Source organism: Pongo pygmaeus, chromosome 13, assembly GCF_028885625.2.
Source record: "Pongo pygmaeus isolate AG05252 chromosome 13, NHGRI_mPonPyg2-v2.0_pri, whole genome shotgun sequence".
Taxonomy (NCBI): Eukaryota; Metazoa; Chordata; class Mammalia; order Primates; family Hominidae; genus Pongo; species Pongo pygmaeus.
The window spans coordinates 59,120,743-59,145,105 of record NC_072386.2 but is presented as its reverse complement, the minus strand read 5'-3'; the positions used below and the strand labels follow the sequence as shown (position 1 = coordinate 59,145,105).

General features: G+C 41.2%; 1 protein-coding gene across 5 annotated transcripts in view; it reads left to right on the top strand.

Moving 5' to 3' along the window:
* The window catches only part of APBA1 (amyloid beta precursor protein binding family A member 1), a 229,209-nt gene that overhangs the window by 137,129 nt on the left and 67,717 nt on the right, over nt 1-24,363 (top strand). For all 5 annotated transcript variants that reach the window (XM_054502114.1, XM_054502115.2, XM_054502111.2 and 2 more), the window contains exon 2: nt 16,263-17,531. In XM_054502114.1, the coding sequence (XP_054358089.1) occupies nt 16,332-17,531 (1,200 nt within the window). In that variant the 5' untranslated portion in view covers nt 16,263-16,331. The remainder of the gene's footprint in view (nt 1-16,262; nt 17,532-24,363) is intronic.

Here is a 24,363-nt window from a genome sequence, read left to right as displayed (position 1 = left end):
CAGCATGGCAGCAAGAAACCTGAAATGTGGTGAGAAAATTCCTTCAGCAGCTGAACAGAAAGGTTTTGCAGGGATTCAGCTCATCAGCCCTTCCTCAGCAAGAGAGGAAGGTAAATTTTCTCAGGCACTTTACGGTTCATAAAGCAACCACCACTCCCATAAAGTAGGCAGAATGGGTCATTATTTTTATTGTGTATTTGGTTTTTTTAATAGGCTCATGGTTCAAACATCATAATGTACAAAAAGGAATATGCTTAAAAGCCTCTATCCCATCCCAGTCCCCAATCTACTGTTCTCATTCCTTCCCTGCCTCCAAAAGAAATAGCCACTGTTATTAATTTCTTACTTATCATTTCAGAGATTTTAATACATATATATCCTGTCCCCTCCATCATACATACACAGCAATATTTATTACACAATGATCTGAGCTTTAATGGATCAGGGCAGTTCTTTCTATATCTGTTATACAGATCACCTTCTTTGTGTATCATAGGATTCTATCCAAGGACACAACATAATTTATTTTACCAATTGCCTAATGATGGGCATTTTAGTTGTTTTTGGTCTTTTGTGCATACAAACTGTGCATTAGTCATTTAAATTGCCTTGTACTTAAGTCAGTTCACACAATTATGTATGAAGTATGAGTATATACATAAATTCCTCTGAGTGGTAATTTTGATGGATACTTTCAAATTACCCTTCATGGACCAATTTTATAGATGGAAGAAAGGTTGTAAGAACTAATGATTGCAAATCAAGGGCTGCAAACAGCTTGCCTACTTAGAGGTGTGATTTTCCTGAGTTGGACGTGGATGGGTATGAGTAACACAAGGTCGAAGAGGTTTGGTATTGCACGCTGAAGCAGGCTGCTGTGAGGTGGGCAAGCAGAGCCACTCAACAACTCACCAAAGCACGCACTGAAATAATGAGGCTTAGTTGCAGCATGCTGGGAAGTCACAGCAGCAGATGTGAGCCGAGTGCTGTCAATGCATGAGCAGGCACTTTGTGAGCCAGAAGCCCAGAGTGTGGGGACGGGCTTGGCAGGAGGCTCCAGAGATAGCAGTTAACACACACGGATGTCACAGGGCGGTATTTGTGCCAGGTGGTCGGGAAGCAACCTCCCATGCCAGTCAGGTTCCTGCCACCCACTCTTGGACTCATTGGGACTTAGAATTGGGCCAGTGATAGGACAGTGGCTGACTTGTGGCCCACCTACATGTCTTTTAAGCTTCAGTGAAGGTTAGTTTTGTTAAAGTGAAGCAGTCTCGCTTGTATATTTTAATTAATGGAATGTATACATACACAGTTTATTTTGTATAGCAGCATAGATTTACAGAAAAATTTAATGGAAAGTACAGAGTACTCATATTCCCCCTTCCCCCCTCCGCTACACACACACAACCTCCCCAGCTATCAACATCTCTTACCAGAGTGGTACATTTGTTACAATTGATGAACCTATTGATAAACCATTATCACTTGAAGTCCATAGTTTACATTAGGGTTCACTCTTTGTGTTGTGCAATCTATGGGTTGACAAGTATATTTTTAAATTCTTGTTCTTAGAGCTACATTAGCTTACTTAATTCTTGCAGTATGAGCCAGATTGAGAAGAGAAAACTGAAGCACAGTAAGGTTAAGTGACTTGCCCAAGGTCACATAGCTAGTGAGTGCTGGAACTGAGATTGGAACCAGAAGTCTGACTCAGTGTGCATTCTTAACCACTATGCTTTCCTGCCTTTTACTCCATTCCCCAGTTCCTAGGGTTCTCTTTCCCCTTCCAACTCCTCCTCCAAGAGAGAGAAAAGAGTTCTCTCTGTTTTTACTTTCCCTGGCTTCACCTGGGCCTCATTGCCTGTCTAAGAAATCTCTGGGCAACTTCTACTGATTTACCTACAGAGGCCATGAGTACTGAAGGGCAGGGGCAGTGGGTGAGCTGTGGTCATGCAACTGAGGATTGTCTGTGGGACACATAAGGCAAAAGGGAGGACAAGGCTGGAGTGCTGGAGAGGGGAAGGAGCAGGTGCAATGACAGTGAGGGGCCCATTGAGACCTGAAATTAGAGGACAGGGGTAAGGAATGAGGGATGGAAGAACAATGGAGCCAGCCCCCTTGGGAGACTGAGGACCAGGCAGTGTAGGACTTGGTTCATAATGTCCTATTATTTAAGAGAGAAAATTCTGATAATTGAAGGGCCTTTTCTTTGTTGAACAGGGTGATGGAGGAGGGTGATGGTACACATTTTTGGAAGAGCTGACACAGCCAAATTATTCTGCAAAAGAAAAGAAAGAGTTAAGGAGGCTTAGAAGGAAGGACTAGAACTGTACTATCCATCATGGTAGCCACTAGCCACGTCTAACTGTCAAACTCAAAGTGGGGCTACTCCAAATTGATATGTGCTCTAGTGTAAGATACACTATGGATTTTGATGACTTTGTAGGAAGAAAAGAATGTAGACTTTCTCAATAATAATTTTTACATTGATCATATGTTGAAATAATATTTTGAATATATTAGATAAAATATTAAAATATTCTTTTTAAAACAATTTTCATGTGCATACTAGAAAATTTTGAATTACATATGTGACTCACATTACATTTTTTTCTGGACTGTGAAGATCCAGAAGGGAGAGACATGAACCATTAAGACTCAGGACTATGTAGGATAGAGGGGCAACCCTATAGCTGGTGACTGAGAAGAAAGACTTTGGAAAATTTAACCAATACAGACTTTTTTTAGAGGATAAGTGGTGTGGTATGTGATATAATCTCCGACCTCAGTCTTCCCTATGAAATCTTCAGTAAGATCAACACTACTTTAAAAAAATTATATTTTAGATGTAGGGAGTACATGTGTATGTTTGTTACATGGGTATACTGCATACTGGTGGGGACTGGGCTTCTGGTGTATCCATTACCCAAATAGTGAACATTGTACCAGATAGGTAAGGTTTTCAACCCTCACCTTTACCACCTCTCCTCTTTTGGAGTCGCTGGTATCTGTAGTTTCCATCTTCATGTCCGTGTGTACCCACTGTTTAGCTTCCACATGTAAGTGAGAACATGAGGAGTTTGGTTTTGTTTCTGAGTTAGTTCACTTAGAATAATGACTATAGCTCTGTCCATGTTGCTACAAAGAATATGATTTCATTCTTTTTTTATGGCTGCATAGTATTCCATGGTGTGTGTGTGTGTGTGTATATATGTATATATATATACATATATACACACAACTTTTTTTTGTATATATATATATATATATATATATACACACACAACTTTTTTTTAATCCAGTCAACCATTGATAGACACTTGGGTTGATTCCATGACTTTGCTATTGTGAATAGTGCTGCAATGAATATATAAGTGCATGTGTCTTTTTAATATAATAATGATTTCTTTTTCTTTGAGTAGATTTCCAGTAATGAGATTGCTGGGTCAAATGGTAGTTCTATTTTTAGTTCTTTGAGAAATCTCCATACTGTTTTCCATATAGATTGAATTAATTTACATTCCTACCAACAGTGTATAAGTGTTTGCTTTTCTCCACATCCACGCCTACATCTGTTGTTTTTTGACTTAATGATAGCCATTCTGATTGGTATAAGATGATGATTAATGATGTGAGCATTTTTTTCATGTGTTTCTTGGCCACTTGTACTTCTTTTGAGAAATGTCTGCTCATGTCATTTGCACAGTTTTTAATTGAGTTGTTTGTTTTTTTCTTGTTGAGTTGTTTGAGTTCCTTGTGGATTCTGGATATTAGTCCTTTGTCAGAGGCATAATTTGGAAATATTTTCTTCTATTCTATAGGTGGTCTGTTTAATCTGAAGATGAACATTATTTTTAATAAAGCAAATTAAAAAGAATTTTCTCTGGGAGGCTCATGTCTTCCCTTGAGGTGACTGAAAGGTTGTGGATCTTCAAAACCACATTTGGATTTTACTGATCTTCCCTTATTGGGAGCCAAAATGAAATTAGTGAACTAGAAGAGTATAGATGCAGATACCATATCTCTTTACATTCTGATCAACATGGCCAATGAACTACTATGGGTTTCCAGATTATCGACTTGTCATTTTTAAGAAAAAATAGTTTTTGCCCTTCTCCACATTATATTTCTTTTCCTGTTAACTTTTTGCTAACATGACTGAACTTAGAGAATTGATTGTCTTGGGAGGCTTTGAATCATTATGGGATTTCTGGCTCATCAAATTCAAATTTAAGGCATCTCCATTGTTGCTACCTAATAGTTGCTTAATGGATTTTGTTCTTTGGGAGTTGTGCAGCTGAATTGTCAGGAAGTGAGCCTTCCTGAACGTGGCTGCTTTTAATCATTTAGTGTAGCCCTAGCATAGCAGATTTGAGGCATAACCAAAAATATTTTTGAGGATTATGACCAGCATAGTCTTTGCTGCTTTCCTGACCTATGAATACAAAGAAGCTCAGGAACAAGAATTCAATTTGAAGCTTCATAATTAGGATTGCAGCTGATATTCTGGTATAAATTTGGAGAAGGAAGATGCTAGAAGAAGCTACAGAAAACTTGAGGGAATAGAGACAGGCAAGTTAACTGACTTTTTAATGAGCCAAATAATCTGTAAACGTAACAATAGCAGTAAATTCGAAGTGATGTGGTCTCAAAAAAAAGACTACATTTTAACGAATTACTGTTCAATTTGTTCTTTGCCTGATATCACTGTTTTCATCTCCTTTAGCAGTGTGAATTAATGAGCCTCTGAAAACTAACATACCTTAACTGATTTTAGAGACTTACTATCCTTAATACTGTAGTGTTGTGTGTGTGTGTATGTGTGTGTGTGAAAATGGTCCAGATTGATTGTAACTTGTGATTTAATACCCCCCTCCCCACTTAGTGTAATGTAGCAATAGAGATAACAGTAGAAAGGAAGTTGTGTAGGAGCATAAAAAAGGGATTGTAACAGAATACAAATACCAAGTTTGTATAACCTTCAATAAATTATGAATTATGTAGGTATTTTTGATTTTATACCAAAGCATTTCACAAAAATTCAGATAGACTTTTAATTGGCTTTGATTTCCAGGGACTCTCTCTTGAGTTTTCTGTAAAATTTGCAAGATCTCCCCTCTGAGTTTCAGTGATTGCCTTAAGCTTATTTCATGTATTTTATTGGAATCAGAATGATAAATGAATGATTGAATTGTTAAAGTACTAGACAATAAGAAAGTCTGCATAAATTCAAAATTTTCTCTTTAATCAAAGGCTGGGCTGTGATCAGAGCTTTGTGGTTGGCACTACTGAATTAATCCAAGTGGATGAATTAATTTTCCTGCCTGGTTAGTGTTAGCAAAAATTATACAGATTGCAAGGTGGGATGAAAGTAATGAACCTGATTTTGTAGTCATCACACAAGAATATAAATATATTCACCCAATTGGCTTCTGTCCTTTTATTTTCTCTGTGAGGATGAAGGCTTATATTAAAGATGTGGCCACTAGCCAAAGCAATTTTTGAAGCCGTCTTTTGGAATTAACTTCAGAGCTTATGCCAGAGTCTTTTTAATAATCTTGGTTTGATGCACATCTTCATCTTTTAGGGATATACTTGATATTTGGAGAACATCAAAAAGCATTCACAGCCAAATCTTTTAAATAAGGTGCATGATAAACCTGGATGTTACCCTTTAAGGTAAAAAATCAAATATGACAAAAAATGATTATAGAATATTGAAAATGATTTGCTGGTAGTTTCAAAGCCCCTAAATTAACTTCAAAATCACTTCCAATATAGGAGTGGCCAAAGTGTTTTGAGCAAACACAGTGCCCTTGGAACTTGTAAGTATAGAGTAAGTATAGAGTCTGCCAAGGTGACTATTCTAAAAAGGGATTACACCAATTTAGATGTTTGTTTAAAAAAATCAATTGTATCACTTTATGGGCTCAGTGTAATGTAATAGGAAGAGCACAAACAGTGAGAGCCAGGCAGATCTACCTCCTCCACCCCTTTCAGCTCTAAGTGACCTTGGACAAGTTGTTTAAGCTGCCTGAGCTTCTGCTTCATAATCAGAAAATGCAGATAATAATTCCCACTGGGACTGTTGTGAGGGCTAGAAATATAGTATGTAAAATACCACATATATTGGCCTATGCAGAGTTCAGTATTTGTGATTTGTTGTTTGATTAATTGATCTATACCCTGCTTCATTTCAAAATAGATCAAAATAGCTTAACTGCTTGTTTTCCAACCCTACATTGCCTTATTTAGGAAATAATAATATTAATAAATGCACCATGTGCTCAAGTCATTTATATTAACATTTTTTTCACAATTTTTTAAAATGTCAACTTTTAGATTCAGGGGGTACATGTACAGATTTGTTATCTGGGTATACTGCATGATGCTGAGGTCTGGGATGTGACTGACACTATCACTCAAAACTGAGCATAGTACCCAATAATTTTTCAACCCATACCCTCCTCTGTCCTTCCCCACTCTAGTAGTCCCCACTGTCTATTGTTACCATCTTTATGTCCGTGAGTACCCAATGTTTAGCTCTCACTTGTAAGTGAGAACATGCAGTATTTGGTTTTCTGTTCCTGCATTACTTTGCTTAGGACAATGGCCTCCAGCTGCATGCATGTTGCTACAAAGGACATTATTTCATTCTTTTTCATGGCTGCATAGTATTCCATGGTGTATGGTGTATCTTTTCTTTATCCAGCCCACCACTGATGAGCACCTAGGTTGGTTCCATGTCTGTGCTATTGTGAATAGTGCTGTGATGAACATACAAGTGCATGTGCCTTTTTGGTTGAACAACATTCTACCGAGACTTTTGGATATATACCCAGCAGTGGGATTGCTGGGTCAAATGGCAGTTCTCTGAGAAATCTCCAAACTGCTTTCCACAGTGGCTAAACTAATTTACATTCCAACCAACAGTGCATAGATGGTCCCTTTTCTCCACAGCCTCACTGGCATCTGTTGTTTGAGTTTTTGTAACAGCCATTCTGATTGGGTGAAGTGCTACTTCATTGTGGGTTTGACTTGCAATTCTCTGATGATTAGTGATATTGAACATTTTTTCATGTTTCTTGGCCACTTCTATGTCTTCTTCTGAGAAGTGTTTGTTCATGTGTTTTCCTCGTTTTAATGGGGTTATTTGGTTTTTGCTTGTTCAACTGTTTAACTTCCTTATAGATTCTGGATTTTAGACCTTTATTAGATGTATAGTTTGCAAATATTTTCGCTCTTTCTATAGGTTATCTGTTTACTCTGTTGTTAGTTTCTTTTGCTGTGCAGAAGCTCTTTAATTTAATTATGTTCCACTTGTCAATCTTTTTTTTGTTGCTATTGCTTTTGAGGACTTCATCATAAATTCTTTCCCAAGGCTGATGTGGTGTTCCCAAGACCAAATGATGTTTTCTAGGTTTTCTTCTAGGAGTCTTATAGTTTGGTATTTTACATTTATCTTCAATCCACCTTAATTTTTTGCATGGTGGAAAATAGGGGTCCGGTTTCATTCTTCTGCATATCACTAGGCAGCTATCCCAGCACTATTTATTGAACAAGGAGTCCTTTCCCCGTCGCTTATTTTTCTTGACTTCGACTGAAGATCAGATGGCTGTAGGTGTGTGTCTTTATTTCTGAATTCTCTATTCTGTTCCATTCATCTGTGTGTCTGTTTTTGTACAAGTACCATGTTTTGGTCCCTGTGGCCTTATAGTATTGTTTGAAGTCTGGTAATGTGATACCTCTGGCTTTGCTCTTTTTGCTTAGGATTGCTATTCAGGCTCTTTTGTGGTTCCATATAAATTTTAGAATAGTTTTCTCTAGTTCTGTGAAAAATGACGTTGGTAGTTTGATAGGAATAACATTGAATCTGTAAATTGCTTTGGGTAGTATGGCCATTTCAATGATATTGATTCTTTCAATCCGTTTTACCCTTTGTGTCATCTATGATTTCTTTTAGCAGTGTCTTATAGTTCTCCTTGTAGAGATTTTTCTTTTCTTTGCTTAGATGTATTCCTAGATTTTTGGGGGGTGGGGGGCACAGATATTTGAAACGGAATTGAGTTATTGATTTGGCTCTCAGGTTGAATGTTATTGGTGCGTAGATGTGCTACTGATTTTTGTACATTGATGTCATGTCCTGAAACTTTGCTGAAGTTATTTATCAGTTCTAGGAGCCTTTTGGCATAGTCTTTAGGGTTTTTTAGATATAGAATCACATTGTCAGGGAAAAGAGATAGTTTTGACTTCTTCTTTTCCTATTTTGATGCCTTTAATTAGTTTCTCTTGCCTGATTGCTCTGGTTAGGACCTCCAATACTATGCTGAATAGGTGGTGACAGTGGGCATCCTTGCCTTGTTCCAGTTCTCAAAGGTAATGCTTCCAGTTTTTGCCCATTTAGTATGATGTTGGCTGTGGTTTTGTCATAGATGGCTCTTATTATTTTGAGGTATGTTCCTTTGATGCCTACTTTCTTAAGGGCTTTTTATCATGAAGGGATGTTGGATTTCATCAAAAGCTTTTTCCATGTCTGTTGAGATGATCATATAGTTTTAGTTTTCAATTCTGTTTATGTGGTGAACCACATTTATTGATTTGCATATGTTGAACCAACCTTGCATCCCAGCAACGAAGCCTACTTGATCAAGGATCACTTTTTGATGTGCTGTTGGATTCAGTTTGCTGGTATTTTGTTGAGGATTTTTGTATCTATGTTTGTCAAGGATATTGGTCTCTAGTTTTCTTTTTCCACTGTGTCTTTTCCAGGTTTTTGGTATCAGGATAATGGCTGGCTTTGTGGAATGAGTTAGGGAGTCCCTCCTCCATAATTTTTGTAATAGTTTCAGTAGAATTGGTACCAGCTCTTTGCATATCTGGTAGAATTCAGCTGTGAATCCATCTGTTACAGGGTTTTTTTTTCAGTTGGTAGGTTTTTTTTTTTTGTATTACTGATTCAGTTTTGGAACTTGATATTGGTTTGTTCAAGGTTTCAATTTCTTTCTGATTCAATTTTTGGAGAGTGTGTGTTTCCAGGAATTTATCCATTTCCTCTAGATTTTCTAGTTTGTGTGTATAGAGGTGTTCATAACAGTCTCTGGGTATCTTTTGTATTTCTATGTGATTGGTTATAATGTCACTTTTGTCATTTCCGATTGTATTTATTTGGATCTTCTCTCTTTTTTTCTTTGTTTACCTAGGTAGCAGTCTATTAATCTTGTTTATCCTTTCAAATAACAAACTTTTGGCTTCACTGATTCTTTGTATAGATTTTTGGGTCTCAATTTTCTTCATTCTTGCTCTGATTTTAGTTATTTCTTCTTTTCTGCTAGCTTTGGGGTTAGTTTGTTCTTGTTTTTCTAGTTCCTCTAGGTGTGATGTTAGATTGTTAATTTGCGAACTTTCTAAGTTTTTGATGTAGGCATTTAGCACTATAAACTCTCCTTTTAACACTGCTTTTGCTGCATCCCAGAGATTTTGGTATCTTGTGTCTCTCTTTTCATTTATTTCAGAGAATGTTTTGATTTCTGAGTTAATATCATTTATCCAAAAGTCATTTAGGAGCAAGTTGCTTAATTTCCATGTAATTGTGTGGTTTTGAGAGATCTTCTTGGTATTGATTTCTATTTTATTCCATTGTGATCCAAGAATATGGCTGGTATGATTTTAATTTTGATTTTTTTGAATTCGTGGAGACTTGCTTTATGGCCAAGCATGTGTTTGATCTTGGAGTATGTTCCATGTGCATGCACTTGAGAAGAATGCATAGTCTGTGGTTAATGGGTGAAGTATTCTGTAGATGTCTTTTAGGTCCAATTGGTCAAATGTAGAATTTCAGTCCAGAATTTCTTTGTTAGTTTTTTGCTTTGATGATCTGTCTAACGCTGTTAGTGGGGTGTTGAAGTCCTCTACTACTATTGTATGGCTAAGTCTTTTCATAGGTCTAGAAGAACTTGTTTTATGAATCTGGGTGCTCTAATGTTGGGTGTGTGTGTGTGTGTGTATATATATATATATAAAATAGCTAAGCTTTCTTGTTGAATTGAACCCTTTATCATTATGTAATACTCTTCTTTGTTCTCTATCACTGATGTACACAAACTTCTCTCTGTGTTAACATGGTATGATGCCTTCTGCTCTTTTTTACATTGTATTTGCCTTATGTCTGACCCTTCTTCTAACACTACTTCTGAATATGCTAAAAGGGACAGTTTATTGGAAATGCTCATCAATGATTGCTTAAGGAAAGAGCAACCAAAGTAATTTACAGCCTCCCCTTCTATCAATCCCAAATCAACATAAGCCTCTGCTACACATTATGAGATACCTGGATTCAACTGCTGAATCATGAACCGTTCTATTTCTAAATGGTGCACTGAAGTGGAATTCCCTCTTTTTGTTCACCTTTTCCACCCAAGCTGTGAAACGTTCTAGAACCATAGACCAGAAAGCCATCTGTGCTTCACCACTGGTAACGTGGAGACCCTCATCCTGTAGCCAGGATGCCACAGCACCCCTTCTTCATGTTTTGCAGGTGTCCCTGAGGAGGGGACTATTCTGCATGTGTCTTCCAGGTCATCCAACTTTTTTTGTAGAGGAGGAGAGATTTTTTTCCATCAGCTGCTCTTCCTCTATTTACCTCTGTCTTCCTCCAGAGGCACATGGGTCATCATCAAGGACATTTATTAGATGATGTCACTTCTTTCTTAAGCTTGCTTAGGATGCTCACTAGCTCATGAAATCCAGAACCCATAAGAACAGCAGCACTTAATATGAGTCACGAGGTGTTACAATTGTCATTGTTTTAACTCTAGGCTGCTTTTGTATCTTCAGTATATTTCTGTTTTACACTTATCACCAGGTATCATAATTATCAAAGCTGTCTGCCCTAAACCATAGTTTAGAAACTTTTACATCCCCTTTGCCTTGCACAGTGACTGGTACATGGCTGATAAATGCCCATTGGATTAACACACTCAAATGCAGGAGAATGTTGAATCATTTGCATTCTTTAGGCACTTAAAGCATTAGAATAAGTTGAAGGAGTTTGCATGGGTGAATAAGGGCAGCAAAGATTTGAGACAGAAAGAAAAAATGAGTTCTTCTCCAAAGGCTGATCATGCCAATGTCTAGAAGTCTATAAGGCCCCAACTATTGGGTGGGAGGGGTGGCGGATAAATATTTTTCCTTTTTCAGTTACTAAAAATTCCTTGACCACCTTCTGTATACCCTCTGTGCTTGGCACCAGAAAATCAAAGATACATGACAAAACATCTTTTTCTTAAGGACTTGATACTTACAAAGAATTATCACTCAGAATGATAGAAGCCATGATAAATTTTGTATATATACACACACACACACGTGTGTGTATATATATAAAAATGTATGTGTATATATATATAAAATGTGTGTGTATATATATATAATGTGTGTGTATATATAATGTGTGTGTATATATATATATATATAAAATGGTGTGAGTATGTGTGAGAGGGAGAGAGAAAGGGAAAGGGAGAGAGAGAAAAAGCACAGCGGGCACAAAGGGAGGCTTAGTCGGGCCTTATCGATCCCCTGCTTAAACTCCCCAGTAGCATGCCACTACACTTGAAATAAAATCCACATCCTTTACCATGATGTACCAGACCCTGCCCAACTCAGCCCCTTTCCATCTCTTTGTCCTCATCGCCCATCACACTGTCCCTTACTCACTCCACACCTGCCTACAAACATTATTTCTGTCCTTGAACACAGCTGATCCTTTCTCAGCTCAAAGCCCTTGCCCTCAGATCTTCACAAGGCCACCTCTTTCTTGATTATTCAGACCTCAACTCAAATATCTCATTCTTTGAATAATATCTACATAATGTCCTCTCCTCAGTCATTTTCTATGGCATTACTCTGTTTTGTATTAGCTTCATAAAATGTTTCCCTATGAAGTTATCTTGTTTACTTACATAATTATTGACTGCCCTTTTTTCCCTCTGCCCCCCCACCCAGTACACTAGAATGGGGACTTCCTGAAAGCAGGGAAGCCTCCTCTGGCTTGCTCACTGTTCTGCCCCAGTGCCTCGAATGTGCCTGGAGGCTGGCACCTAATTGACATTCATCAAGTATGAACATGGCCTGGGGAAGACAAGAAAGATTCACCAAAGAAAAGTTATAGGTTAAAATATGCCATGAATAGGGAGGGCAGTTAGGGCCAACACCAGGACTTTGGCTGTTAGAATGCAGGGTGCGGGATGAAGTGTGGAGATGGGCTAAAGGGGTGAAGCATCCCAAGGTCTTTGTTGGCCAGGAATAGGACTCAAGAGCCCAGACCCCAGAGCTAGAACACAACGATCAAATTTCAGGGGGCCTCCCTTACCAGATGTGTGACCTGGGACAGTCACCTAACCTTTCTAATCACTTGTTTCTTCATTTTCAGAAGAGCTGATAATGGCAGTACTCTTCATTGGCTAGTGTGAAGGTTAAATGCGTCACATGGAAAATGCCTAGTAGTACCTGGGACATAGTTAACTAAGCATTTATACTATGCCCTAGGAGGGAATCACTGAAGAGTTTGAGGAGTAGGGTTATGGGATTCAGATTTGTATTTTATAAAGATCATCAGGCTGGCAGTGGGGAGGATGGACTGGAGGGGGCTGATAAATCAGAGTCAAGGAAACAACCAGGTAGTGAAGACAGACCAAGACAAAGCAGTGGCAGCAAGACTGATCCAAGAGTTATTAAGACAGTGGACTCTGGCATCGGTTTGAGGAGGGAGATAAGGGAAGGAGATGATTCAGTGGGTGGCTGGTGGTGCCAATTGCCCATATGGGAAATACAGGAGGGAACCCAGTTTGAGAGCCAGGGTGGGTAGGGAGGGTGAGGAGATGTGATTTCTTCAGCTGTGGCTGGCTGAGTTGAAGTGTTATGGGAACTCCAGGTGGAGCTTCCCAGAGAGAAAACCCCCACCTCTTTCTGATCACAATATAACCCTAATATGATTAGCATTGTACTTATCAGTACTTAATAAATATTAGCGCTTAATATTTGGTGTTTAAAATTTTTGCTTTTGAAGAAAATACTGTGAGAAACATTTTTGTCCATATTCAAGTTTTTTTAGACTTCTATATGTAGAATTACTGGGGCAAAATATATGTTACCTTTTGAAGAATTTAAAATTGCCAAATTGCTTTTCAAAAATTTTGTACCAATAATATACTCCCACAATAACCTAGGATTTTTAAAAAGCAGCTTAAATGTTTTTTATAAATACCACTCCCAAAGTTGCCAGCATATGGAGAACAGTCCTCTTGTGTGTAGGGATAAACCTAAGCATCAACTTTGGCTCCTTCCTTAAAAGTTGACAATTGCCTATTTGTCCTAGGGAAACCCCCAAAGTCAATGTCTGTTATTCATTAACATGTTGCAATACCACAACCCAAATCATATTCTTGGAAACATGATGGTGTGTAAAATACAAACACTGTATGTGTAAATACTCCGGTGAGGTCTGTGGATGGGGGTATAAGGAGAAGGTACTTAGTGAACAAAAAGATCTATTGTACCAAAACTACATTAACACTATCTTCCACCACCCCCTGCCCCACCAGAGAACTTCCTGTACCATGGTTTAGTGTATATACACGCAAGGAAGTTCCATTTCCTTTGAATCAATACATGGGTTATAAGAGGGCACCATTCACTGATTTTAACCCAGAATAAGCTAAAATTTCTTTTTAATACATATGTCAACAGATTTTCATCAAGCTGAAGAACAGCCATTTTCCCTGAAGGCAGCATTTTGGTCAGTTCCACACATGGTTATCATGAATTGTTGGTCATTCAGGTACTTTCTGTGGTTTTTGTTACTGTTTTTCTTATGCTGACCACATACAACTGTGACACCTCAGGGTAACAGAACCCAAGAAAGTCTGTGATATGTTTGCTGTCCCTTTCTGTAAGTGCTCACTTTGTGTTTATTAGATTTGTACCTTACAAAACCAATGTAGATTTAATGAAGATTTATCTGTTGTCTTTTTTAGAAAGTCCTTATGAAGGAAACTTGCGTATGCTGTTCTTGTCCATGTGTTGTATTGAGTTGAATATTTGTTTTGTGTTTCTCATGATCCACTGGAGGCCATTTAACTGGGTGGCCCCTAGTAGCAACACTTGCCTCTTCTGTTTAGAGCAGGGGTCCCCAACCACTGGGCCATGGACCAGTATTGGAGCATAAACTCTATTGTGAACTGCACATGCAAGGGATCTAGGTCGTGCACTCTTATGAAAATCTAACTAATGCCTGATGATCTGAGGTGGAACAGCTTCTAATCATTCCCCACCCCACCCTGCCGCTGGTTTACAGCCTTAACCATCCATCAAGGTTTGAAGGGAGATTCATACTTGCTTTTGGAGACTTTCTTATATTTAGTCCACAGTCGCTGTTCTCAGGAGTTAATGGGAGGAGCCCACAATTTTTCAAAAGAGGTTGGGTCTAATTTGTATCAAGTGGGACTCATGTCAAGTAGGGAGCAATAAAGATTGTTCATCTCTTGTAAACCATGATTCTTTTCTTCTAGCGAGAATCAGTCAGGGGTGGATCCATCAAAGAATGGGGAAGACATGATACTTCTGCTTGAATGTGGACTTGGTAGCTCCAAAATGATCTCCTTTGCTATTGGGATGGTCATCAATGCTTGAAGGAAATTGCTGTGGTTGTGATGGGGAGTTGAGTAGAATATAATGCATCTCTCACTACTAGAGAGTCAATCAGATGTCCGTGGTCCTCCTGGGGCTGTCTGCTATTACATTTAAGAGTTCACTTCCCATCCATTGTGTCCATTTGTAAGAGAGACTGCCCAAAAGAACACAATAGCAAGTTTACACATACTGTTGAGCCTATTTCCCATAGGGATCTCAAAATCATAGGGGTCCTGCCTGTTTTGTTGTGGTTGTTTACATTCTTTGTGTCTATTTGTATATACTGCACAGATGATACCATAAAGCTATTTTGTGATAAGAATTGAGAGAGATTGAAACCAAATCTTTCTTTCGAGCTACAAGTTTCTCTGAAAATAGAGACCTACCCATATTTTTTAAAAATTACACCTGTTATCCAGTTCTAGCTATAATGGCAATTCATAAAATCTTAGAATTTTAGATGCAGGTTACATGGGGAAAGTGAATATAGTCCTCCCTTGGTATCCATGGGGATTGGTTTCAGGACCCCAGTGGATATAAAAATCCATTATAAAATGGTATAGTATTTGCATATGATCTATGCACATCCTCCCATATACTGTAAACCATCTCTAGATTTCTCATAATACCTAATACAATATAAATGCTATATAAATTGTTGTTATACTTTATTTTTTATTGTTGTATTGTGTTGGATTTTTTTCCCTAATATTGTCTTTCATGGTTGGTTGTATCCTGGATGCTGAGTGCGCAATAGGGAAGCCTAACTATTAGAAACCAGCTGCTATGTAACATTGGCCTCTAGGAAAAAGTGTCTCCTGGTCAAACAAGTTAGGGAAACCCTGTATCCTGTATCTTCCTCCTTCTGGATATTAATAATGAAATGTCAACTGTAACTCAGCATTTTCCAAACTTACTTGATCACGGAGTCTTTTTTACCCTGTGTAATAGCTGTTAACATCCTGCATGTAGGAAATGAGTCCAGTCACACCGTGGAGGTCCAGAAAATTAAGCCACTTGCCTGAGGTCACAAAGTCAGTAATGACAGAACCGGGGCGGGACCCCACTGCTGGCTGATAGCCTCTCTCAGAATGGCTGCATACTTGTGTTGCCAGCAATGGCTTCAAAAGGTGTTCAAGATTATGTTTCTTTGAAATTGATTTAAAGAGTGACTTCTAAAGTTGTAGGATCCTAGTTTAACTTGGAGAGATTTATCTGTTAGCAGATGGAAAATGTGTCAGTTGGCCCATTCAATTTAGTAGTAGTCTTTATTCAGATGCATGAGAAATGGGACCTGAATCGTATGCGTGGTGGAGAACAAAACGTTCCTGAGGCGCTCAGTGTGAGGGGTGGGGAACGGAGAAAGCCAATAAGCAATTAAACAAGTAGATATGTAATTACAAATTATGATGCGTGCTATGTATGTGCTGTCAGATTGAGCTTAAATTTGCAGTCTTTTTTTAATTGACCCAGAACAAAAAGGAATCAATAGCAGTTGTTTTTATGGTTATCTGAATACTCAGCTCTTAACGACCGTTTGCACCACGTGACAGCCTCTCCCCTTCTTGTTTTTCCAGCCCAGTGGAGCAAAATGAGAGCGCAGTGAGCCGGGCCCAGCTTCTCTCCTAGCCGTCCCGACTCCCACCATGAACCACTTGGAGGGGTCTGCGGAGGTGGAGGTGACCGACGAGGCGGCAGGTGGGGAGGTGAACGAGTCGGTGGAGGCCGACCTGGAGCACCCCGAGGTGGAAGAGGAACAGCAGCAGCCGCCACAGCAGCAGCACTATGTGGGCCGCCACCAGCGCGGGCGAGCCCTCGAGGACCTCCGCGCCCAGCTCGGCCAGGAGGAAGAGGAGCGCGGGGAATGCCTGGCGCGCTCAGCCAGCACGGAGAGCGGCTTCCACAACCACACGGACACCGCCGAGGGCGACGTGATCGCCGCGGCCCGCGACGGCTACGATGTGGAGCGCGCGCAGGACCCCGAGGACGAGAGCGCCTACGCTGTGCAGTACCGGCCCGAGGCCGAGGAGTACACGGAGCAGGCAGAGGCCGAGCACGCCGAGGCCACGCACCGCCGCGCGCTGCCCAACCACCTGCACTTCCACTCGCTGGAGCACGAGGAGGCCATGAATGCGGCCTACTCAGGCTACGTCTACACGCACCGGCTCTTCCACCGCGGCGAGGACGAGCCCTACGCCGAGCCCTATGCTGACTACGGCGGCCTCCAGGAGCACGTGTACGAGGAGATAGGGGACGCGCCCGAGCTGGACGCACGCGACGGCCTGCGGCTCTACGAGCAGGAGCACGACGAGGCGGCCGCGTACCGCCAGGAGGCCCTGGGCGCGCGGCTGCACCATTACGACGAGCGCTCCGACGGCGAGTCCGACAGCCCCGAGAAGGAGGCCGAGTTCGCGCCGTACCCGCGCATGGACAGCTACGAGCAGGAGGAGGACATCGACCAGATAGTGGCCGAGGTGAAGCAGAGCATGAGCTCGCAGAGCCTCGACAAGGCAGCCGAGGACATGCCTGAGGCCGAGCAGGACCTGGAGCGTCCCCCTACCCCTGCCGGGGGTCACCCCGACAGCCCCGGGCTGCAGGCGCCGGCGGGGCAGCAGCGGGCGGTGGGCCCTGCGGGCGGCGGCGAGGCGGGGCAGCGGTACAGCAAGGAGAAGCGCGATGCCATCTCGCTGGCCATCAAGGACATCAAGGAGGCCATCGAGGAGGTGAAAACCAGGACCATCCGTTCGCCTTACACCCCCGACGAGCCCAAAGAGCCCATCTGGGTCATGCGCCAGGACATTAGCCCCACCAGGGACTGTGACGACCAGAGGCCGATGGACGGAGATGTAAGTAGGTGCGGGTTTGGGCTTCCTCGGCCCCACGCGGCGGGAGGGAAGATGGCGCCCCATGGCCTTGTGCGCCCTTGGGTAGTGACTTTACGGGAAATGGTCTGTGGGGACGCTAAGAACTTTTCCACCGTAAGCCTCAGAAACAGCTTGCACGTAAACTCTCAAACGCCAGCGGGAGAGAATTAAAGTGTTGAATGCACTCATCAGATTCTTAGCAGGATGGCTTCAAATCAGTGCTTCCCATACTGTGCCTGGAGGCCTTGTGAGAAATGCATTCTTGGGTACATCGCCCTCCACCCCCAGTTTCTGATTCAGAAAGTATGGAGTGGGGCCCGAGAATTTGTATTTCTAATGCCAAATAAAAAACAAGCCCTGCTTGAGGAAGGAGAGACTTAATTGGAAAGGATTATTGCAAAGGGGAAAAAGATACTGTTTCGTTATAGGGAGGAAGGACTGTTGCCATAGGAGAACCTCTGACCTTAAGATCTTTAAAGGTCTCTAGAGTTAGGTACAAGGGGGAAGTTGTTTTATAGGGAGGAGTAGCCAAGTAGAAAGAATGGGGTGTGTGAAAGTGGCGTGAAAAGGGTGAGAGTTGAATGTGCTGTGGATCAGAGAATGTTTCCACCTGAGACCAGCGTTTTCTCAGGAGTGGTTGTATGCGGGCCAAAGTTCACGCACCTGGAGGAAGGAGAGACACTTTACCAAAGTTTGGTTAGCAAGCAGTTCAGCTGATCGTTTGTGAAGAAAGAATGGGAATGTGGAAGGTCTGCGTCTGGCCTTGTCATAGGTAAACAAGAGGAGCATCCCTATCCCTGCTCTGTGTCAGAAAAGAAGGAGTTTCCCAGAAGACAAAAGGATGGGGGTATTTCTTCATTTTGTTTCTCTGGTTCTCAGGTAAAGTTCAACGTTGTCACTAACAAGTTCCCATGTGATGCTGCTGGTCGCAGGACGACAATTTGAGAACTGCCTTAAATCAATCCCTTGAAGATTTGGGATGGGTAGTGTGCCCTCTTTGGAGGATATCCTTCCGAGCCTTTTTCTGCCAGGGGTTTCTGCAGTTTTGTTTGTTTATTTGTTTTGTTTTGTTTTGAGACGGAGTCTTGCTCTGTCACCCAGGCTGGAGTGCAGTGATGCAATCTCTGCTCACTGTAACCTCCGCCTCCCAGGTTCAAGCAATTCTACCTCAGTCTCACGAGTAGCTGGGATTACAGGCAAGTGTCACCATGTCCAGCTAATTTTTGTATTTTTTAGTAGAGACGGGTTTTCATAATGTTGGCCAGGCTGGTCTCGAACCGCTGGCCTCAAGTGAGCCACTCACCTCGGCCTCCCCAAGTGCTGGGATTACAAATGTGAGCCACAGCACCTGGCCGGTTTCTGCAATTTTTTTGTTTTGGTTTGGTTTTTTGAGACAATTTCACTCTTTTTGCCCAGGCTGGAGTGCAATGGTGTGATCTCGGCTCACTGCAACCTCCGCCTCCCAGGTTCAAGTGATTTTCCTGCCTCAGTCTCCTGAGTAGCTGGGATGACAGGCGCATCCACTATGCCCAACTAATTTTGTATTTTTAGTAGGGATGGGGTTTCACCATGTTGGCTAGGCTGGGCTTGAACTCCTGACCTCAGGTGATCTGCCTGCCTTGGCCTCCCAAAGTACTGGGATTACAGGTGTAAAACACCAAGCCCAGCCTCTGCAGTTTTTTCACCCACCCTATGCCTCATTGTGGTAGGTGCCTAATTTTTCACATCTGGTGGTATCAGGGCATCCTTCCCACTTCACAAAAGATATGTATTCTGTTTTAAAACAAATTGTGTTTCATTGTGAAGAGCTACACAAAGTAACTGATGCCACTGTTGACATTTTCCATTTTTGAAATACCTAAGAAATGTGATAACATGGCAAGCTTAGGTGTCACAGTCTGTTCAGAATATATCAGGAAGACCAACCTTTGCTCTGACTCGTTTGCTATAAAGATTCTCTCTGCTTCTACTCTCCCTTTCCATACTCTTGAATAATTTTTAAGCCTTTCATTTAAAAATGGATCTTGGAGTAAGATAAGGGTCAAGAGCTTATATTCAATTTCACTTAATTCTGCATTTTATGATTGCACAAGGCCGTTTCTCAATATATGTCTTTGGAGTGAGAAACCATTATTGTAAGGTATTTGTTCATTTTACTTACACATAAAGAGCTGTGCAGGTCAGAGTGGTAGCATTCACCTCCTCTTTAAGGAATAGTCAGCATTTGCTGTTAGCAGATTAGGAAAGGTTGGAAACCAGTAAGGAAGGGAACTTCATTCTCCCCAGCAAGGGGACAGCATTGGGTCAGTGAGCTCAGACATGTCCTGTCTTTGTTTTCTAGGCTTCTGATTCAGTGAAAAACAGGTGCACTCACGTGTAGAATTCTCCTTGACCTCCAGCTGTCTCCAGATTCCTCCCAGCTAGGAGGGATTGCAGCAAGCATTTTGCAAATGAGGTGGAAATAGAGCAGGTTTTCAAAAGTAGGGAGTTGGCAAAAGGCTGGCTTCTGTATCCTTTTAGAAACCTGGAAAGCCACCAGAGGAAAAAGCTGCAGGCACAGTTGGTCCAGATGCTGGCCTCTTCCTTCAGCTTTCTCCAGTGCGCCTGCTCCTTGAAATGACCTGCTTAACCAATTGCCCCTGCAGCCTCACAGTGAGCCCACAGCACAGCCTATGGTACGGCTAGAGGCTGGCTTTTATTCGTTTGAACTAGGAGAACAACTTAACTCTCTTGCATGCTGTTTCATTCAAAAGGTGAAATTAATTATAGAACATTGTATGATGCTTTAGGAACCCGCCGTGTCAGAAATTCAGCTTGATGCTAAGAAATCAGTATGGATCACTGGGTTATGAATAGTTAATATAAAGCGAAACTGAAAACCTGTGCTTTAAAGTATTCCAGCAGTCATTTTTAAGCTGTTTGTGGGTTGTATTTCATCTGTCATGCCATATTTATAGGAAAGACCTTCCTTTGCTGCCTCTTTAATGGTCTTCTGAGAATATAATGATGTTATACTGTTGATTTCCATCTCAGCATCCAAAAATATTTACTGAACACTCATTCTCCATGTATGCTGTTATAGAAAATGGAAAGGTGTTTTAAAACCATGTGATCTGAAGTCTGTCTGGGTGGTACTTATTAGAAACGCAAGTTACTGCCCTTCCTTTCCAAACCAGAATACCTGATGTGGGTCTCAGTGATCTGGTTGTTTTGTTTTATTTTATCTTGTTTTGTAAACTTTCCCTGAGATTCGTAAGCATGTGAAAGATTGAGAACTACTGATTTAAAGGAAAAAATGTATTATCTGGGCACTTTCCCCATGTAAGTGCTGTGGATATAAGATTTAACTAAATCTTTTATTAGCACAGATGAAGTTTTAACAAAAAGAGCTATCTCACTGTGATTATGGTCAGCAGACCTGTAGAAATGGTATTCTTACAAAAGCAGTATTTTGAGTATTTGCATTCTCAAAATGGCAAGATCACAAACTATAATGAAGCAAATAAAAGGAGACAAAAAACCTGTATTGCCATTTGTCAGCCACCATTGCTAATTGCTAAATCTGCTTTTGACACTACTTTTAATTGCCCCAGAACTTAAGTGCTTTTTTCTTGGAGCAAACTGGCATTTGTTTGCTGGTGAGTTGTATATAGAGAGAAAACGGGATTGCTAATCCATAAGAGTTTACTGAATACATCTGTTACATGCTCAGCACTGAGAGAAAATAACTGTGTTCTAAACATTTGAAAAAAATACTTATGTGATTTCCTTCTAGTAAGGAGTTTCACTTTTCTAAATATATGCCTGAGAAGTATCTCCCAATCCCCTTCTTGAAAAATATTAATAATGAAGACCTGTCCTTTTTCTTTTCTTTTCTTTTCTTTTTTTTTTTAGATGGAGTCTTGCTCTGTTGCCCAGGCTGGAGTGCAGTGGTGCGATCTTGGCTCACTGCAACCTCCGCCTCCCAGGCTCAAGCAGTTCTCCTGTCTCAGCCTCCCAAGTAGCTGGGACTACAGGCACATGCTACCATGCCCATCTAATTTTTGTATTTTTCAGTAGAGACGGGGTTTTGCCATATTGGCCAGGCTGGTCTTGAACTCCTGACCTCAGGTGATCCACCTGCTTCAGCTTCCCAAAATTCTGGGATTACAGGCATGAGCCACCACACCCGGCCTGAAGACCAGTTCTGAAAATCAGCCTACTGATCTGTCTATAGGCAACAGAATCATTCGATAACAGAGTCACAGTAGACTCAGGGAGATTGATGTTAGCAAGCACACAGTGTAAATTGGAGGGTTTTGTCTACTTTAAGTGGTGTGGTGTACAGCTTGAAATGGCGTTTATCTCTGCTCCCTCCTAGAATTGCAGTAAAATAATAAAAAGCACAAACACTGACAGAGGAAACAGCAACAGATGAGCACAACAAAATTTGGCAACACCAAGTGGTAACTGGCTGTGATGGAGGAGTTAGTGTGCCCCAGGATTCCAGTTCTGTTATTTTTTCAAACACGGAGAAGACCGCACTTCATCATCCTCTAGAAGTTAAGTGTGGCCAGGGAAACGTGAGCGCTGAACTGTATTGCTTCCAAGCGGGAGCAGCTAAGACAATGCTTTCTTCCCCAGTGGAAACAAACCCCAAAGCCTTATGTTAAGGGGCAGCCTCACAAGATGGCTGTGTGCCTGTCAGCACAGGTCTCCTGAAATCACAATGGGTAGGGCTTCCTGGGACATGTACTCTGAGAGAGGAATCAACCTTTATTGTTTTAAGCCACAGAGGTTTTTGGGGTGGTTTGTTATCACCACACAGCCTGGTCCATCCTGACTAACACACTGATGAGGTTTCTGTTTTCTCTCTTCTGCCAAGTGTTTGTGAGGATGTGTGCGGTAGACGCCCCCCAACAAAGGCCCAAGAATTAGAGACACAGATACCTCAGGTGGCAGAAATATGAGGGGTATGGCTGAAAAAGAAGAGGATTATTTGGAAGCCTGTCACAGGAGACATTAAACTTCCTGTGATGCCTTCTCCAGTACATGAAGCTAGGTGACTCCTCCTCCCCGCGGAAGATGGGAGGCTTCTGTAAGGAAAGGGTGAACCAGAGGAGCACTGAAACTGGGGACATGGCAGCAGTTGGAAATGGAAACAAGGTGCTTTGGGGAATACACGGCCCACTAAGCAGTGAGACCTGGAGAATGCCTTACAACTGTTAGTTGTCAGGCTTAGAGTCCAACCTACTCAGGATCCCTAGTCCCCAGCAGATGAGTGTATTCCTCTCTGAGGTAACAGGCCCAAGAGAAAATACTGCAGATACTAATGTTTGGGGGTTTCCTATTACACCACCTGGCTTTCCACCTGATCACCCCATAGTGACGGCTCTTGCATCATAAGTACATGATCTTCCAATAGGCTTTTTGGGGATTTACTCTTAAATATGAGTGAACAGCCAAGGATCATCAGACATTTAAAGAACATCTCTAACATGAAAGACAAAGACGTAAAGCAAATGGAAAGTCACTTGGAGAAATCAAGGCAGCAAAATTGAGGAAATCTTCAAAACAGTAAAACAAGTATGGCAAAAGGGTGGAAAGTAGTAGGAACAAAGATAAAACAGAAGGGAAAATTATGAAAGACCATGTCCTGGAGCCAAAGAACACACAAACTTCCAGATTAAAAGAGTCTACTGGGTACCTATCTAGAATAACGAAATAGAAAAGACTCACAGAAGTTTCAGAACAGGAGGGAGAAAGAGAAGATTGTACAGGCTTCAGAGAAATAAAAACAAGAATGATCAGGAAACACAATGATGTTGGACTTTTCACAAGCAACACTGGAAACTGGGAGACCTACAGCCAGTCTATCTTCAATTCCGTGTGAAGGGACAATAAAGATGTTTTTAGACATGCATGGTCCCAGAAAATTTACCTCACATGCACCCTTTCTCAGGAAACTACCAGAGGATTGCTCTTCTTGCATGGGAGCATAAACCAAGAAAAAAGATGCAAGATCCAGGAAACGGGGGACCCAACCTGGGAATGCAGCAGAGAGAATCTCCAGGTGATAGGAAAGGAGATCCCAGGATCACAACCATGCAGAAGTCCAGCCACCAATCCCATGTGGCCTGCCGCTCAGAGGGCTCCAGTTAGGCAGTCTCTAGAAAGAGTGGAACTGAGAGATTTCCTGATAAATTTGTGCCACCAGGAGTTTTAGATGGTTTTAGGAGAGCTTGGCATAAATTATTGATCAGTCCATGGAAGACTAAGCAAATGGAAAAACAATTTCATTATTTACCTCAGTAAAAGCAATTGTTATATTGGCAAGAAATGCATTAATAATATGCGTTGTAGCTCAGCAGGGAATAGTATAGTCTTCAGAACACAAGCACTGAATATTGATTAACCAGAAATTGTAATATTGAGAGGATGAGGGTGCATGTAACATGAAAGAGGTAAATCTTAATTGTTTATAGTAGAGCCAGGAAATAATATCTAAAATTGAAAAACCAAGGTGAGGCAGTATAAACATGCTATTTATGAATATGGAAATAAATTCCAGGGAAAAACGTTAGAAGAGCGGGACCATGCCATGGGAGGGACAGGGAAGACTTCAATTTTTGCCATAAACTGCATGATATTGTTTGACTTTTAAAATTATATTCATGTATTTCTTTGCTTTAATTGAAAAATATGCAAGAGTAGAAATCCCTTAGAGATGACTCACTGACCAAAGGAACCATCTCATTGTTACTGCTTTCCTGGAAACACAGAGAAAGGCAAACACTTCTGTACATTTTGTGCACAATTTCTAAGAAACGACTGC